Genomic DNA, 19327 nt, shown 5'->3' with positions numbered 1-19327 from the left:
AACATGCTTGCAGATTAGTTGCCATGCTCGCGTCTGTTATGAAAAGATGAATTTCCAGAATGAGAATGACTTCATCAGAAGAAATAAGAGTTCTTGGAACGGAAGCCAAGTCTGTGACCCCCAAGAGTGGGGCCCCCAGAGGCCCCAAGTGAGGCTGTGGTGCCACCCAGATGCCCACAGAGGGTCTAAGGCTTGTCTTGAACATCTTCTCTGGAGGAAGGTGGTGCTGGCCTTGCCCCGAAAGGTTCACCGTAGGGGTTGTAATACAGGAGATCCCAAAGGCCTCTCTTAAACTCCACCTGCTGGAGTCCTCCCTGGGTCAAGGGACTGGGAGTGGGCAGGACAGAGGAAAGAGACTCTGGCTTCTGGCTGCCCCAGCCACTTCCGGAGGCCTCGTTAGAAATGCAGTGACCAGTGGAGGAGTGGAGGAAGGTGCCCAGGTTTCCCAAGCATCACAGTGCAACTCCCCGGAATAGCTCAGAAAGCCCAAAAGTAGGGTTAGGGAGAGGACCAGAGGGCCAGAGCATACACTGCACGGGGTCAATCCCCAGCACCTCACAGTCCCCAGTACTAAGCAAGGTGTGGGAGTGACTCAGAAACAAAACAGAAGCAAAGGCCGGAAAGGTGTTGATCTACACCTAGATCCTGCCCACAGCCGTTCCTGGCCGGCTTCACACCTGCGGCCACAGCTTGACTTCTGGGAGGTGAGACCAACAGCAACCCTGGGGAGGGGGGGGGGGGGACGGTGACTTTGCTGCAGCCCTCAGCTCTGGGGCCTGCGGGAAGGATGCTCCCAGCTGCCTGGTCCCTCGGCCTGGCCCGCACAGCCCCTCGGGCTTTCCCTGCCCCACCGTACCAGCCCTCGCCCGTTCTCCTCCCTGGGATCAGTCTCTCTGGTCTGCATCTGACTCTGCTTCTCAGAAAACACTGGTCACCAGAACCCTCAGCCCTGACAGCCACTCGGCTTTGGTCTCCACGTTCCCACCACATCTGTGTCCTGTGGGGACGGCCACCTACCTCCGGGCAGGAAAGGTGGCCCTGAACCCTTTCTCACGCCACCACTCTCCCCGCCAGCTCTGGGTGCAGGCAAGGCTGTTGCCCTGCCTCGGGCAGACCCAAACCGAGGGGAGCGTGCTGAGGGGAACCCTCGGTCTTGTTTCTGAGAATTCCCTGGGTGCTTTTCAAGAGAAAGCAGATGATTAATTCCGGCCTGGCCTTGTTCTGTCTTTGAACAACAGATAAATGAGTTTACCTGAAAAGAAACTTTTGCATTTGTATTTCCATGTCACCTGTGACTTTCCCTGCCCTGCACCACTGCCCTGCCAAGAGGCGGCTGATAAGCGGAGTATAAAGAGGGCTCGGCTCTAGGGCACAGGGATCGTGGGCTACTTTGCCGGCAAGATGCTGCGTTTCCTGGTGTTCGCCACCCTGGTCCTTTGCGGTAAGGGAGTCACCCGGCCCAAAATCTCTAGGGATAGGGAGCTGAACGGGAGGGTGGGGAAGCTGTCCCTGGGCCCAAGTTGCCCCCAGTCCGAGGGCAGGCAGCGCCCACCATGCTCCCGAGCCAGTTCCCCGTGTGTGCAGATGCCTCCATGGCAAAGCCTCTAAGTCATGAAGTTGAGCGGGCAGTGAGCGGAAGCTCCCTCGGGCGCCACAAGGCCCCTGGGCAGGGAGTCCTCCCCGCGGGTCCCTGCTGAGATGCACACAGCTGCCCCCAGAGAATCCTACCGGAGCACAGTGGGCATGGGGGACACAGGCTAAGGGGTAACCGCAAGCACAGCTGAGAGCCAAGCTGGATGTTCTGTGTTCTGTGTCTCGCCAGAGTCCTCGTGACTCCAGGGAAGCAGATTCTGGGCTTCCACAGGCACCTGGAATGCTTAGCCGGGCCCCTCAGCCGCTGGGTTAGAACTGGGATCTGCAGACAAAGCTCCTTTAACCAGCCCACACACACACACACACAAACACACACGCACATGTACACACACATGCACACACACACGCACAAACACACATGCGCGTGCACACACATACAGTGACCTGCACTCAGTCATCATTCACTTTTCTTCTCATTCACAAAGGACACAGTGCAGAGGACTTTCCCGAAACCAATACCCGGGTGGTTGGTGGAATCGAGGCACGGAGGAACTCCTGGCCCTCTCAGGTGAGTGTCCCTCTCAGCTCCGGCCTTCCACAAAGTGAGTCACCTGTGCATGGATACACAAACTGCACCAAAAGTGTAGATTCTAGATTTTAAGGGTGAATGTGTGTGTGATTTTGTGGAGCCCGAGGTGTGAGTGAGGCTCATGGTCTCTCTGGTGCTGGGAGTGCACACAGATGTGTACGGGGCTGTACTGGGGTGTGTGCCTACAAGAGAGTGTGGTTGGTGTGTGAGTTCCCTTCCTCTGAGCCTTTTGCACTTAGATAAACCACCTGCATTTGGTTCCATTCACCCTTAAAATCTAGAATCTACACTTTTGGTGCAGTTTGTGTATCTGTGCCTTATTTGGGGGCACATAAAAACCAGCTCCCGGAAGTGCGTGGCCGCATTTACAGCCGCGCGACATCTTATTGTCTAGTTCTTACTCTGGAGAACCCGGCAGCCTACCGAAAGTATCCTGCCCACACGGCAGAGTCTGGCAAACTCCCTGTGTCGTACCCAATATGCCAAATACCAGTAACAATGAAGGGTCTCATTCTCCTAACCCTGAAAGAGCCTTGAATGTGGCACTTTCTAAAATCTCAGGGCTAGGACAAAGGAGACATTACTGGTGCCTGCTCGAGGAAATCAATGAACAACAGGATGACAGTGACACAGTGATTTGGGGGAATAGAAGGTTGAGCCCGATTTCCCCACATCTGGCAATGCCCAGGGCTTACTGCTGGCTCTGCACTTAGGAATTCCTCCTGGCAGTGCTCAGGTGACCACATGGGATGTTGAGGATGAAACCTGGTTCAGCCAAATGCAAAGTAAGCTTTATACTATCACTCACCGGCCCCTGCCCACCAGTCCCCATGTTGCTTATTTGACAAAAGAGTTTCCACTTTCCTAACGAGGCAGTTAGGCTCCAATTTAAACAATACAAAATGTGAAACTGGTGATTAAATTCGAAGTTGTAGTCCCGGTTTTCAGCAGTAGAACTCGTTGCTCAAAGAGGCAAAAAAAAAAAAAAAAAAAAACAAGCCACTGGAGAGTGATTCTGAGTCTTCCCCAAGAGGGGGCTCATACCCGAGCATCTCGGAGAGGAGCTCTGGGAGCCCATCTGTGGTGCTTCGGTGATGGAGCAACTCGGTGCCTTCTCTTCCTTCCCATGTGGAAGTAGAGGTTGAAGGGCCTGATCCTAGGCAACAGCCTGGAGGAGGCGTGTACAGCCCCCGTCACAGACACCCCCCACCCACGCGGGCCTTCCCTCACCTGCTGACAAGTTGGAAAAGTCTTCCCTGCTGATCCTTCTCCTCACTGCTCATCCACTGCCACCAGTCAATCCTTTGTACTTGATGGGTGCTAGGATGAACCGTCTTTGCCATGAAACATCTATGGCCCAGAAAGCTGGAGAGGTTTTTTTTTTTGCAGGATGGCAGGAATTTAAGGAGGTAACATGTGGGCGCCAGAGAAATAGTACAGTGGGTCGTCAGTTTCATGTCAACCCTAGATCACGAGGGTTGATCCCCCAAGTCCGTCAGGAGTGATAGCTGAACACAACCAGGAGTAAGCCCTGAGCACCACCGAGTGTGGTCCCAAAACAACAACAACAACAAGGAAGCTTATAATGTGGTTCTGGGCAAGACCTTTTAAGAAACACCACTGCGGGGGAGAGGGGCACCGGGGAGAGTCATAGGGTGCTTGCCTTGCATGCCACCGACCTGGGCTTGATCCCCGGCATTCCATATGATCCCCTAAGCCTAGTCAGGAATGATCCCTGATTGCAGAGCCAGGTGTAAGCCCTGAGCACTGCCAGTTGTGTCATATTCCCCCCCCCATAAGCACACAAGCACACTCATACACACACACACACACACACACACACACACACACACACACGCACGCACCATTAGGGGCAGAGAGATAGCACAGCAGATAAAGTGCTTGCCTTCATGATCCAGAGACACACAAAAGAATCTCTGAACCTAGCAGCTCGCTGCAGAGATGCCTCTGGACTTTAAGCCAGACCGACTACACCAGGGTGCCTCGAACAGGGGCAGGCGTCACCCCTTCACCTGCCCCCTAAAAACCCTGGCGGTCGCCAACTTTCCGAACTCAATATAGAAGTGCAGGCTCATGGGTTCAGTTTCAGATGGCAAACTCCAGGTGTCAAGGGACAGAGGATGGGCTGGTCCCTCTCATCCTGGCTGTCACCATGGGACCCTGTGGAGGTCACGCCCACAAACTGCCTTCAGATGCTACTTAAACTCCTTAAACGCCATAATCCAGAGACACACAAAAGAATCTCCGAACCAAACAGCTCGTTGCAGAGATTTCTCTAGGCCCTAATTATCTAAGATTTTAGAATTCCAGGAGTACACAGCTGCTCTTGAGGCCCTGCGACATCTTATGCTATTCATAACAAGCAATACAAAAGAGAGTATGGGGGAGACTGTCTGCCATAGAGACAGGGGGAGGGGTGGGATGGGGGGGATACTGGGGACATTGGTGGTGGAGGATGTGCACTGGTGGAGGGTTGGGTGTCCGCTCATTGTATGACTGAAACTCAAACATGAAAGCTTTGTAACTGTATCTCATGGTGAGTCACAAAAAATAAAAAATAAAAATAAAGTAATGTGGAGTTCATGCCCAATTCAATCAGTTTAACCAATGGCTGAATAAATAAATAATTACTCCTACATTTAAAAAAAAAAGTGCTTGCCTTGTACATGGAGGGCCTAGGTTCAATCCCCAACACCATATTCAGTCTCTGGAGCACTTCCTGGAGAGCAGAACCAGGAGTAAGCCCTAAGCACCACTGGCTGTGCCTCTTCCCTAAAAGAGAATAAAGAGAGGAGTAGGAGTAATAGTTCACCATGTAGGGCACTTGCTTTGCACACGGCCAACCCGGGTTCCATCCCTGGCATCCTATATGTTCCCCCAAACACCTCCAGGAGTAATTACTGAGTGCAGTGTCAGGAGCAACCCCTCTTCATTGCTGAGTGTGACCCAAAAAGCAAAAAAACAAACAACAACAAAACCAAAGAGAGAAGGAAAAGAAGAGAAGAATAAACACTAAGCTACGCCCCGTCTCCTTCTCCCCATCTAGATTTCCCTGCAGTACCTGTCCGGAGGTAACTGGTACCACACCTGTGGAGGAACCCTCGTCAGACAGAACTGGGTGATGACAGCTGCTCACTGCGTGGACAGGTGAGAGAAACCACCACCCGCCTTCCTGAGGCTTCAGTGGGGGAGGAGACCGGTGTCCTGGCGGGATGTGACTTCTTGACCTCCCTCCGCGAGATGCCTGGTGGCTTGATAGGGCACTGTGGGCAATTGGAGGATGTACTGGAAAGGATCAATTTTGGAGCTGGGCAAGTCAGCCTCTTCTGGCTATGTGAGCTCGGGCAACTTCACTTCCCCAAGCCCTCATTCTCTTATCTCTCAAGAGGGATAACAACCGCTTTGTAGAGTTCTTGTGAGAACAAAGTGGGTAAATATTTAAGCGCCGAGTCAGTGCTTGGCTGAGAACCGTCTTGCATATTTGTCTTGAAATGGTTCTCAAATGTGTGCCGGCACTTGAATCTCCTGGAAGGCCAGCCGCTGGCCTGCCTTCGTGAAATTGCCCATTTGACAGATTCAGGGCCAGTAACAAGCCTTTCTAACACGTCTCCAGCTTCTCCTGCGGCTACTGGTCTGGGACCCGTGATTTAGGACCCAAGGGCCCGAGCCTCTCTGTTCCTCCAAATCCATTTGTGGCTGGGAGCCACGGTTTTATTTGTGCTCACCCCACCTCTTCCAGGTTATGAGATATTAAGTCTATGATGTTTAGTGAATAAACAGGGGAAATGGGGCCAGAGAGATAGTAACAGGGGTTAAGGCACTTGCCTTCTATGTGGCTGACCTTGATTGGATCCCTGGTACCACAGATGGTCCCCAGGGCACCACCGGGAGTGACCCTTCAGCACCACTGGTTGTGACCCTAAATCCAAAAGCAAATTAGGGGGGCTGAAGAGATAGCACAGCGAGTGGGGCGTTTGCCTTGCACGCGGCCGACCCGGGTTCGATTCCCAGCATCCCATATGGTCCCCTGAGCACCACCAGGAGTAACTCCTGAGTGCAGAGCCAGGAGTAACCCCTGTGCATCGCCAGATGTGACCCCCCCAAAAAAAAAGCAAATTAGGTTGGGAATAAAGGAAGAGTGGTTGCATTCACCCCACCCATGAGTCAGTCACGAGGGAGAAAGAGCACGTTACCCCTCTGCCTGGGCCCAGTGAGGGCTCCTGACATGTGAGATGGGCTCCCCCCTCTCTCCGTGGGGGAGAGAAGGCCGGAGCCCCTCACTTGGGCTCCTTTTCTCCCACAGCAAAATGACCTTCCGTGTGGTGGTGGGCGACCACAACCTGAGCCAGAACGACGGCACCGAGCAGTACGTGAACGTGCAGAAGATCGTGGTGCATCCCTACTGGAACTCCAACAACGTGGCTGCCGGGTAGGGCCCTGCAGGCTGCCCAGGACTTTAGGACTGGTTTGACCGAGGCTATTTTGCACGATTAGGTCACTCCTCTATCGGATGTCATTTTTTTTTCGGTTTTTAATCACTATTTATTATTATTTTTACGGAATAGATTCCAACCTAAATTTCTTAAAATGACCCTTGTACACACCTGAAATGGGTTTAATCCGCAGCACTACAGGAACGCTGATCACTAGGCGTGATCCCAGAGCACAGAAGCAGGCGCAAGCCATGATCGGGCATGTTCCCCAAACCAAAAAAAGAGAATAATAAAAATATAATGAAATCTTAGACAACTCCTGCAAGACTGAGGCCTCACGTTAGGAAGGGAGTAATTAATACAGTGATCCAGTCTGTAGAGTGCGGCCCAGGGGCGGGTTCAAGTTTTGGGGAGGTGTTTCTGTAGCTCTCTTCTTTCCATTCTTGTTCTTCTTTTCATTCGTGTTCTTTTCATTCCTCACTAGCTCTTTCTCCGTTCTGCGTTCAGGACTGAAAAGAGGGAAGCGCCACTTTGTGGTGCAATACCCAGATGTTACCTGCAGGTGGTGCTGTTCAACACACCTTGTCCCCAAATCCAAGCCCGTGAACTTGGAGGTGGGGCGAGTCAGCCCTCTCCTCCTTCATTCAAAGTCCTTAGCTTCTAGTCTCTGGGGACACCACGGTCTCCAGGGGGGCGTCCTTGGATTGGCCTTGAGTCGGCTGCCTTCTTTCCCCCCACCGCAGCTATGACATCGCCCTGCTGCGCCTGGCCCAGAGTGTCAGCCTCAACAGCTACGTCCAGCTGGGAGTTCTGCCCAAGGAGGGAACCATCCTGCCCAACGACAGCCCCTGCTACATCACAGGCTGGGGCAGGACCAGAAGTAAGTCGTCCTCGTGGGCACCTTCCACCATGGGCCTCTTGAGAAGTGGCTGAGCTACTGGGGAGGTTTTTCAGTGGGTCCTAGGACTCACGGTCAGAGACTAGGAACCAAGGGGAAAAAAAGATGCATGAAATCAGGCTAAGAACGGAATCGTTGAGAGCCGGGGGTGGGTAGCTCTGTGGTAGAGCACCTGCCTTGCATGTGTGAAGCCCTGGGTTTGATTCCTAGCAACAAAAGAGCAAGAATGGAATAGTCAAGTCGAAGATTCATAAGCTGTGACCAGAGTGATATACAGCCGCTAGGGTGTTTGCCTTGCATGCGGCCGACCACCCTGGCATCCCATATGGTCAACAGAGTAGTGCCAGGAGTAATTCCTGAATCCAGAGCCGGGAGTAACCTCTGAGCATCTCTGAGTGTGACCCCCCCGCAAAAAAAATCAAACAAACAAATAAACAAAATATTCATAAACTCTGGGGGCTGGAGCAATAGCAAGCGGGTAGGGCGTTTGCCTTGCATGTGGCTGGACCTGGGTTCGATCCCCGGCGTCCCATATGGTTCCTCCAAGCACCGCCAGAAGTAATTCCTGAGTGCAGAGCCAGGAATAACCCCTGAGCATCGCTGGGTGTGACCCCCCAAAAAGCAAAAATATATATTCATAAACTCTTATAAGTTAAAACAAGGGGTCAGGGCTGGGGCAATAGCACAGCGGGCAGGGTGTTTGCCTTGCATGCAGACAAACCAGGTTCGATTCCCAGCATCCCATATGGTCCCCTGAGCACTGCCAGGGGTAATTCCTAAGTGCAGAGCCAGGAGTAACCCCTGTGCATTGCCAGGTGTGACCCAAAAAGCCAAAATAAATAAATAAAATAAAACAAGGGGTGGAGGGGGGGTCCTGGATCAGTAGTACTGCAGGTCATTTGCCTTGCACATGACTGGACCAGTTTCAATCCCTGGCACCCGTATGGTCCTCCGAGTATCAGACTAAGCACAGAGCCAGGAGTAACCCCTGAGCACCATAGGGTGTGGCCCCCGAAGAAAACATGTGGGAGCTCCAGGTAAGAGCCCCAGATTGGGGCTGGAGCAATAGCACAGCGGGTAGGGCGTTTGCCGTGCATAAGGCCGACCCGGGGTTCAGCATCCCATATGGTTCCCCAAGCACCGCCAGGAGTAATTCCTGAATGCATGAACCAGGAGTAACTCCTGTGCATCACCATGTGTGACCCAAAAAGAAAAAAAAAGAGCCCCAGACTGCAAGGTCCCCTGGGCACTGAGCTGGGAGTAGCCTCTGCAAACTGTCGGCATGCCCCCCCCCCCAAAAAAAAAGGGGGTTGAGGCTCAGAGATATTAAGATCTGTCACAAAAGTTTGCCAACAGTACTTGGATTGTGGAGGAAAGACAAAATAACCGGAAGAACCTGGAAAGAGAGAGAGAGAGACCCACTTCTAATCTACCTGTAGTCTCTGCTCCCTTAAGAGCACTGGGGTTCGATTTCCTAATCTTTAACACAAAAGGGTTGTTGTAAGGACCTGAAGAAATAGCTTGTGGGCTTTGAAAAGTCCAAAGCGCCCGATAAAGGAAAGCTGCAAAGAGCTCTTAAGAAAGAGAGACAAGGGTGCCCAGTGCCAGCTCTGCACCCCAGTTTACACTGTAAAAAGGAAGCAGAGTGGCCGATAAGTAATCAACAGAAAAGACCATACTGGTTACTTAACAGCCATGAAGAAAAGTGGAGGCGGGGGAAGGGAGAACAGCAGGAGCAGGATCGGGGCCTTGAAGCCTGGGAAGAGTCATCAAGGAGGACTTCCTGAAGGAAGGGACCTCTGGCTTCCCCGGAAAGAGAGCACAGATGAGGGGCTATGACAGCAAGGGGCAGAGAGAGAGAGAGAAGCTTGCCGAGTTCAGCTTTCACTGGGGCTTGGGAGGCTTTTTCTCGGGAAAACGACTGAAGCTAATCTCTGCTCCTCTGTGCCCTACGCAGCCAACGGCCAGCTGGCACAGACCCTGCAGCAGGCCTACCTGCCCACCGTGGACTATGCCACCTGTTCCAGCCCTTCCTTCTGGGGCAGCACTGTGAAGAACACCATGGTCTGCGCTGGTGGGGACGGAGCCCGCTCTGGATGCCAGGTGAGCCTGCTCAGGCCATGCCCACCTTCCACCCTCACCCTCGCCTGGGCCCGACTCCACACCTGTGGGCCTTATTCCCCCCCCCCCCCACCCCATGCGGCATCGGCAACGGTCGGTCGACTCTGGTCTGAATGAGGAAGTTTCTGGGCTGGCAACCTCTAGACTCAGAATCTCAAAATTGAACAGGGGGGGCTGGGACAATAGCACAGCGGGTAGGGCGTTTGCCTTGCACGTGGCCAGCCCGGGTTCGATTCCCAGTATCCCATATGGTCCCCTGAGCACCTCCAGGGGTAATTTCTGAGTGCAGAGCCAGGAGTAAACCCTGTGCATCGCCGGGTGTGACCCAAAAAGAAAAAAAAAAAATTGGACAGGGATTTAAAATCCAAGGGGCCTGAGCGGTAGCACAGTTTGCCTTGCATGCAGCTGATCCGGGTTCAATTCTGGCTTCTCATATGGTCCCCTTGAGTACTGCCAGGACTGATTGCTGAGTACAGAGCCAGTAGTAAGCCCTGAGTATTACCAAGTGTGGTCCAAAACAAAACCAAAGAAAACAAACAAGCAAAAATTCATCTTGCCTAAACCCTGCACTTAAAAATTTCAGTTGCGGGGCTGGAGCAATAGCACAGCGGGTAGGGCGTTTGCCTCTCACTTGGCCAACCCGGGTTTGATTCCCAGCATCCCATATGGTTCCCTGAGTACCGCCAGAGGTAATTCCTGAGCGCAGAGCCAAGAGTAACCTCTGTGCATCGCTGGGTGTGACCCAAAAAGAAAAAAAAAAGTTCAGTTGTGGGGGCTGGAGTGATAGCACAGCGGGTAGGGCATTTGCCTTGCACGCAGCTGACCCGGGTTCGATTCCCAGCATTCCATATGGTCCCCTGAGCACCGCCAGGAGAAATTCCTGAGTGCAGAGCCAGGAGTAACCCCTGTGCATTTGTCAGGTGTGACCCAAAAAGCAAGAAAAAGAAAAAAGTTCAGTTGTGGGTCAGGACCAGGAGAATAAGGGAGACTGCTCCCCAGTTTCACCCATGCACCCCTGAAAGTGTTTACAGCTGGGCTGGACTGGAGGTTCCCTAGTGCTGCTGCTCAGGCCCTTTGGGAGTAACCCTAAGCATCCCCAAACCAAAGCCCCCAAAACTGGGTAGTGACCCAACATCTGCGTGTTGGTGTGCACAGCTGTTCTTTATTTATTTAGTTTTGCTTTTTTTGGTCACACCCGGCGATGCACAGGGGTTACTCCTGGCTTATGCACTCAGGAATTACTCCTGGTGCCGCTTGGGGGACCCTATGGGATGCTGGGAATCGAACCCGGGTCAGCCACATGCAAGGCAAACGCCCCACCTGCTGTGCTATCGCTCCAGCCCCACAGCTGTTCTTTTTTTGGTTTTTGGGTCACACCCGGCGATGCTCAGGGGTTACTCCTGGCTCATGCACTCAGGAATTGCTCCTGGCGGTGCTCGGGGGACCATATGGGGTGCTGGGAATCGAACCTGTGTCGGTCATGTTGGCTGCGTGCAAGGCAAACGCCCTACCCGCTATGCTATCGGTCCAGCCCCCACAGCTGTTCTTTATAAGTTGTAGCCTTGATTGTTTACATTGTGGGGCTGGGCCTAGACTGGCGGTGTGTGAGCAGCTCCCGCCCATCAAGCCAATGCCCCCTCCCACACACACACACACACACACAGACACCCTTTACCCCAGCAGTATTGACAGAGCTACGTGCAAGTGAATACGGCAAGGGAAGGAACTCAGAATTATCTTATGAGATAAGATGATGAGATGATTATCTTATCTCATAAGAGAATTATCTCAGAATTATCTTATTATATTATGTGCAGAGTCTGCACGTAGAATAACAGAATCCTCTTACGGATGTCTTACTGTAGTTCAACCCATGTTCTCGGTTATCAACTGCATGCCAGCCACTGTGCTAAGTGTAGGGATCCAAAGGTGAACTGAGGGGCTGGACAGATCGTGCAGCGGGCCAGGTGCTTGCCGTGCCTGCAGCCCACTTGGGCCAATCCCTGGAACCCACTATTGTGCCCCGAAGCAAGCAGGAGTGATCCTTGAGCACTGTTGGGTCAATCCCTGGAACTCATTATTGTGCCTTAAAGCAAGCAGGAGTGATCCTTGAGCAGTGCTGGGTGTGGCCCAAAACTGAAAAACCAAAAACACAAAGATGAAGAGAAGCCATCATCCGGAGGAGGAATGTGTTGGGGCGAAACTTTGAGTCCACACAGGGGTGCAGAGTAGTTTGACGTTCCGATGGACACGTGCAGAGGGTGATGAGGACCCCGAAGGGCCCGTGTAAGACTTGCCTTCCCTGACACCATAGCATTGTTGAACAAGAAAAAGAGGCAAAAAGAGGAACAGATATTCTGCATCAGGAAACAGCCTAATTAAAGTCATTTGCCAGGAAAGAACCAGAAACACACAGGGAGCGTTGCCAATAGCTAGAGTAGTGGTCAGAAGCCAAAGCCAGCCAACTTTCTGTTTTCATACGTTTCTGACTTGGGGGGGGTGGGGGGTGGGGTTCCCGAGTGCTGCTGCTCAGGCCCTTTGACCACCAGTGCTGTTATGCGACATAGGGAAACAAGGGGATCAATCAACTGGGACAGACTCCATGCACGGCATGTGTCTTAGCTTATCATGAATCCAGACCTGTCACTGCATTTTTTTCAATGGCTATGAGGAAATGAGGGGGGAGGGGAGGAATGTTGGGCCAGAGAAATAGCTCAATGGGCTGCGTGCGTGCTTAGCATAAGGGAGACCCGAGTTTGACACCCAACACAGTTTCCCCAAATATCTCCTGGAACACTGACATACTGTTCCTTTACGTTATTGTTAGAACTGCCTTTGCAGAGCTCACCAACAGCCACAGTGATTATTTGGCCTGCAAAGTCTAAGATACAATTTGGTTCTTATTCACACCATTTTAGGGGCTGATAAATAATGAGGCAGGAAAGCGCTATCAAAGTTAGGGCTTCACAGTGCCATATTTGTTGAGAACTTTATTTATTTATTTATTTTTGCTTTTTGGGTTATACCCGGCGATGCACAGGGGTTCCTCCTGGCTCATGCACTCAGGAATTACTCCTGGCGGTGCTCGGGGGACCATATGGGATGCTGGGAATCGAACCCGGGATAGCAAACACCCTACCCGCTGTGCTATCGCTCCAACCCCTTGTCGAGAACTTTAAACAGGCGAAGAGCAAGGTCAGATTTGCCTTTTAAAAGTATTCTCAGATGATAAGGTACGCACATTTTGGAAGAGGACAAGATCAGCAGGAGAGAGATTAGCAATTATCGAGGCAAGAAACATGGATGCATGAATGAAGGCAGAGAGGAGGAAGAAAGAATTGCTTCTAGACTTTGGGGTTCATGGATGTTATGGAAGGGTTTCTCACCCCAGATGAAACAAGACATGTGGGATTTGGAGGGGGGGAATAAGTATAGTCTTGCACAAGCTGTGTCTGAGATCCCACTGGGATATTTGAGTCTAGCTAGCCAGTAAGAAATTAGATCTAGGGGCTGGAGCAATAGCACAGCGGGTAGGGCATTTGCCTTGCACGCGGCCGACCTGAGTTCGATTCCCAGCATCCCATATGGTCCCCTGAGCACCGCCAGGGGTAATTCCTGAGCACAGAGCCAGGAGGAACCCCTGTGTATTGCCGGGCGTGACCCAAAAAGCAAAAAAAAAAGAAAATTAGATCTCTAAGAAGGCTGAAGAGATAGTGCAGCGGGTAGGGCCCCTACATTGCACGTAATTGACCTGGGTTTGATTCTTAGAACCTCATACAGTCCCCTGAACGCTGCCAGGAGTGATCTCTGAGCACAGAGCCAGGAGTAAGCCCCAAGCACTGCTAAGCATGGCTCAACAACAAAAATTAAAATAATTAGATATATGAACGGGAAGGACTGGCGAGATAGCATAAGAGTTCAAGCACTTGTCTTGCATGCAGCCAACTTTTGCTCAATCCAAGGCACCACATATGGTTCCCTGGGCAACACAGGGGATGATCCCTGAGCACAGAGTGAGGAGTAAGTCCTGAGCAGCCCCGAGTGTGCCCTTTCCCCCCAAACGTCGAGTAGGTTTAAGGAGAATGACATTTCACAAAGAGAGAAGGTGTTAGTAGTCTGAAAGGAAGGAGCTGTGGCCTGGGAGAATGGGAATCGCGAATGGTACAGGTCCCAGAGGAGGAAGAGATGGAACGAAGAGCACGCAGGGAGGCACCCCAGAGCGTATGTGTGGCCGGAGAGATAGTACAGCAGGTAGAGCGCTTGCCTTGCACGCAGTCAATCCGGGTTCGATTCCCAGTATCCCATATGGTCCCCTGAGTACAGCCAGAAGTGGTTCTTGAACACAGAGCCAGGAGTTACCCATGAGCGTTGCTGGGTGTGGCCAAAAACAAAACCTAAAAAAACAAAAAAACCCAGAATGTGTATGGATGTGAGCACTGTGCTGCAAATCCAGGTGTTCTTCTATTTACCCATGAAGTGGGAGACTTGGGTGTCCAGGTCTGGATTAACTACAGTGAATGGGAGAAGAGGCTCATCGGAGGGGTTAGAGACCACCTAGGACCTAGTCAGTAGAGAATTCATTCTATTTTTGCCCCAAAACCCAGTTGAAGGAAATGGGTTAATCAAAGACTGGGTTTTCCTGCATTATTGAGACAAAAGGACAAGACTGTAGATCATACTCAAGGTCCAAAATAAATAGAGGAGGAAGAGAAGTCAGCAGGAGGGTGCGTGTTTGGCTGAAATAGAGTCAAAGGATTCAAATGACTTTTTTGAAGGCAAGGAGAATCAAGGGAGTGATGATTTCATCATACCAGTTTGCCCCAAACTCAAACCTAAAAGTTGAGTTGGGGCTGGAGCAATAGCACAGCAGGTAGGGCGTTTGCCTTACACGCGGCCAACCCGGGTTCGATTCAGCATACCATATGGTCCCCTGAGCACCGCCAGGGGTAATTCCTGAGCGCAGAGCCAGGAGTAACCCCTGTGCATTGCCGGGTGTGACCCAAAAAACAAAAAACAAACCAAAAAAAAGTTGAGTATACTGGGACCACATGCAAGCTGGTGAGGAAGAGGGCAAGAGAGGACAGAAAGAGAGAGAGGAGGGAGGAAGGAGATATTAGGGCATAGAGGCAGCTCTTTCTGAGTCCTCTTCAGCCAGCTTCACTAGAGCCTTCCATTTTATTTCGTTTTGGGGCCACATTGGGTGGTGCTCAGGATTTACTCCTGGCTCTGTGCTCAGGGATCACTCCAGGTGGGCCTCAGGGACCACAAGGGGTGCTGGGAATCAAACTCATTCTGGCTGTGTGCAAGGCAAGTGCCTTCCCCTCCACTATCTTTCCAGTCCAAGCTGTTAAGGTCGAATATTTCTCATTATTTTCCCTCCTCTCTCCCAAGACCTTGCGCTAAAAACCCAGAGTGCTTTTCTTCGGGCTGTCACTCCAAAAACAATTCTCGGAGGCAGTCGTGTCTCTCAGTCCCTGCCCACTGGGATTTCCTAGAGTCATCTGGGTTATAGACTTCGGAGCCTTCACCCAATCTCAGAGGAAATTCTCTGAGCTCACCCCCAGCTCACCCAATCTCTCTGATCTTTTCCAGTGCACCCCTCGGCCCTGCTCACACCCCCCACCTCTCCTGTAACTCCTTTTCTTCCGCATCAAGAGAGTGGTATTATTCTCAAATCCCTCTTTAAATTTGGGGGAAGGAAATTTAGGTTATTTGTTTGTGTTGAGTATAATAATATAATAAAACCCCGAGCACATAAGAAGTAGTTGGGGTGGGGTACAGATAGTTCCTTTTCACAAGAACCACCCCCAATTTGAATTTTTTTTTTTTTTTTTGCTTTTTGAGTCACACCTGGCCATGCACAGGGGTTACTCCTGGCTCTGCACTCAGGAATTATCCCTGGCGGTGCTCAGGGGACCATATGGGATGCTGGGAATCGAACCAGGGTCGGCCGCGTGCAAGGCAGACGCCCTACCCACTGTGCTATTGCTCCAGCCCCCCAATTTGAATTTTTGGTCTTTTTCTCTAATTCTTCTTTTTTGCTCGAGCGGGCCCAGTAACGTCTCCATTGGAGACTTTGTTGTTACTGTGTCTGGCATATCGAATACTCTCGGTAGCTTGCCGGGCTCTCCGAGAGGGGCGGAGGAATCGAACTCGGGTCGGCCATGTTGGCCGCTTGTAAGGCGAACGCCCTACCACTGTGTTGACACTATACGTATTATATTGAGTCACATTAAAACTCTGCAACTTGAAAATGGAAACGAACAGTGATTGTGTTCTTATATGCCTGGAGGTCTCCTGCCCCAAATGCAGCCACTTCCAACCCTTTTGAGCTGATTCATTTGGTGACCATCTCCAACTCTCTGAAAATATATACTTAGTTGCTACCTGATTTTTCACTTCAGGTATTAGGAAGCTGTGGAACTCTCTCTTACACTTTATTTGGGGGAGTTGTGTGGGGAGACCACGCTATGCAGTGCTCAGGGGTTACTCCTGCCTGGCTCTGAGCACAGAGAATTGATCGACTGTTCAGTACTCTTGGCAATACTCAGGGGATCACAGGGGGTGCTGGGAATCAAACCTGGCTCGACCACATGCAAGGCAAGCACCTTACCCACTGAACTGTTGCTCCAGCCCCACCTTTATTTTTGTGTATGTGTCTTTGTTTTAATCTTTATTTTTCATCCACGGCTTTTATCAGATATGGGGTAGCATTGACCCTTAGATGAAGTTCATTGATGGCTCTGCCAGGTGGATCTTCCAAGCCACTGCTCTGGGGTCCCCCCAATGTCTTTTGAGGTCTTTCCTTCTTTGCCGATCAAATTCTTCAGAGAATTATTATCTCATTTTATGTCTGGAATTACAAAACTGGGAACCTGGGTGCTCTCAAATAGAAGAGTTTCAAAGCCTCATTTATGACCTGGTTCCTCTGATTCGGAGCCCATCACTGCTCCCCAAAGCATCATTTTATCTTCTCACCATTCCTGTTTAGTCTAATCGGTGTCTACCTGCCTAAATCGAAGTTTAATTTAAAATGCTGGGGGTAAAAAATACGTATCATTAGAACACTCAGTTCTTCTACTTTTAGTCAGTAAAAGCTATTGGGCTTAAGCAGTTGGAAGCGTTGGAAGCTGGGGCCAGAGTGATAGTACAGCAGGTAGGGCTTTTGCCTTGCACACGGCAGACCCGGGTTCAATCCCCGGCATCTCATATGGCTTCCCCAGCACCGCCAGGAGTAATTCCTGAGTGCAGAGCCAGGAGCAACCCCTGTGCATCACTGGGTATGTCCCAAAAAGCAATTGATCAATCAATAAATCAATAAATAAGAACAAAAAAGGGGAAAATAATCCTCAAATTTTAAAAAATAAGCAAGTTGGAAGCTCTATGCTAGCACTGTGAAAAGAAAAAATATTAATAATAGGGGCCAGAGTGATAGTAGAGTGGGTAGGGTTCTTGCCTTGCATGTGGCCAACTTGGTTGATCCTTGACATCTCATATAGTTCCTTAAGCACTGCAGGGGGAACTATATGGGATGTAACTCCTGAGCACAGAGTCAGGAGTAACCCTTGAGCACTGCTAGGTATGGCCTAAAAACTAAAAAAAAAAAAATCAATAGGACATACTTCCTGTCTTGAGAAGTTCATGGATATGTGTAGAAGGTAAAAACAAATTGTGAAACGGAAACTACAGGGCAGAATATGACATGAATAGTACAAAAGTACACGATCATTTAGAAAGGAAGAAATTCATCTGGATGCGAAGCTGTGGAGGAAGTAGGGCTTTGAATCGGAGCTTTGAAACTACAGGACTATGGAGAGATAGCACAGTAGGTTATCTTGCATTTGCCTTGCATGTCGCCAACATGAGTTTGATCCCCAGCATCCCATGTGGTTCCCCAAGCCCACCAGGAGTAGGTTCTGAGCACAGAGCCTGGAGTAACTCCTGTGCACTGCTGGTTTGACCCCAAAACAAAACCAAGACCAAAAAAAATCTATGGGTCTGTGCCTACCTGAGGCAGGGTATGGGGTGGAATAGACAAAAAAATTTTTTTAACGAAAAACTGGACTTTAGAAACATTGATGGATTTTACATATGAGATACAAGCTAAAGCAAAAAACTTAACTATTAAAAGATTTTGATAGGGGGTCGGAGTGATAGCACAACGGGTAGAGCGTTTGCCTTGCACGCGGACGACCCGGATTTGATTCCCGGCATCCCATATGGTCCCCTGAGCACCACCAGGAGAAAATTTCTGAGTGTAATGCCAGGAATAACCCCTGAGCATCGCGAGGTGTGACCCCCCCAAAAAAATTTTGATAGGCCAAAAAGATAGTACAGCAGATTGAGCATTTGCCTTGCATGTGGCCAATCTGGGTACAATCCCACCAGCTCAGCACCAGCACCCTGGCACCCAAGCACTGCCAGAAGTGAACACAGAGAGTCAGGCGTAAGCCCTGAGCACAGTCAGGTGTAACCCCCAAAACTGAATAAAACCAAAGAGATTTGAGTTTCAGGACTCTGTTTTTCTTTCCTACAGGGTGACTCCGGAGGCCCTCTCCATTGCTTGGTGAATGGACAGTACACTGTCCACGGAGTGACCAGCTTTGTGTCCAGCCAGGGCTGCAATGTCTCCAGGAAGCCTACTGTCTTCACCCGTGTCTCTGCCTACATCACTTGGATGAACAATGTGAGTCCTCTCAAAGGATGGGTTTAAAGGGTCCCCAGGACAATGGCTGGACAGGGGAAACCACCATACTCCCCACACTTGGCTATGTATCCCTTCCCTGGCCTCTTCTGTCCACTTCCCCTGAGTTCGCTTTCACATACCCATAAGCGGGTTTCACCATATTGGCTGAATCACTTACTCAGACCATAACAATTTGAACAAGCCACTTATCAGGCTATGGGAAAGTGAAGAGATAATAACAGCCACTTTCACAAGCTCTTTCTAAGAGCACTGTGCAAATTTGATCTACGCTTTTACAATAAGCTGTACACATCCTTGAGGGTTAGGTAAGAACTACCTGGACTAACCTAGTTAGTGGCAGAAACACAATTATCCCACCAATGCCTTCGGCAAATACACTCTGGAGTCTCGGAGTGTATTTGGCTCACAACGGTTTCCAAGTCTATCCCTGTCATTAAGTCCTGGGCATGTTCCTATGTCATTGACTTGTTCTGACAGTGGAGACCCACTTCCTGCCCCACCTCTCAACTCTTCACAAAACCATCAGAGAAAACTGATGAAAAAGAAGGCAGGTGAATCTGAGTTACTGGCTTTGAAATAACTGTTTTTTTCTTTAGGTCATTGCCTACAACTGAACATTTTCCTGAGAACAGCGGTGGTCTTCCCAAGAGGATTTTAGACTCACGGCAGGATTTGGAACCATCAAGGAAAAACCATTTCTAAGAGACCACTGAGGCAGACACAGAAAATAAAGCTTGAAAATACATCCTCGCCCTGTGTTCGTAACTAAACCCTCTCGCCCTCATTTATTTCTACAGGAAATTCAGATAATTCAGAAATTCAGGCCCAAATTGGATTTCACCACTTTTCTGAACTGGCTCTTCCTGTTGCTGCCACTTTTATACTTCACAAACTAAGCAAAGCAGGAGTGCATTTTCTTTTTTGAATTATTCTAGGACCCATCTAAATGTATCTACCCATTAATG

The 19327-nt window shown here is 50.4% G+C and overlaps 1 protein-coding gene across 1 annotated transcript; it reads left to right on the top strand.

Annotated features, from left to right (window-relative positions):
* The first annotated feature begins 1401 nt into the window (after positions 1–1401).
* CELA1 (chymotrypsin like elastase 1) lies at positions 1402–19096 on the top strand. Its single transcript, XM_056120162.1, has 8 exons — positions 1402–1441; positions 2079–2161; positions 5250–5350; positions 6507–6632; positions 7380–7516; positions 9492–9637; positions 18192–18341; positions 18959–19096. Exons 1-8 carry the CDS (start codon positions 1402–1404, stop codon positions 18974–18976), a joined length of 801 nt encoding a protein of 266 aa, XP_055976137.1. The 3' UTR covers positions 18977–19096.
* Positions 19097–19327: the final 231 nt, after the last annotated feature.

The sequence above is a fragment of the Sorex fumeus genome, unplaced genomic scaffold, assembly GCF_029834395.1.
Source record: "Sorex fumeus unplaced genomic scaffold, SorFum_2.1 ptg000042l, whole genome shotgun sequence".
Lineage (NCBI taxonomy): Eukaryota > Metazoa > Chordata > Mammalia > Eulipotyphla > Soricidae > Sorex > Sorex fumeus.
Note: the sequence above shows the minus strand (reverse complement) of the source record. Positions and strands in the feature narration are given on the sequence as shown.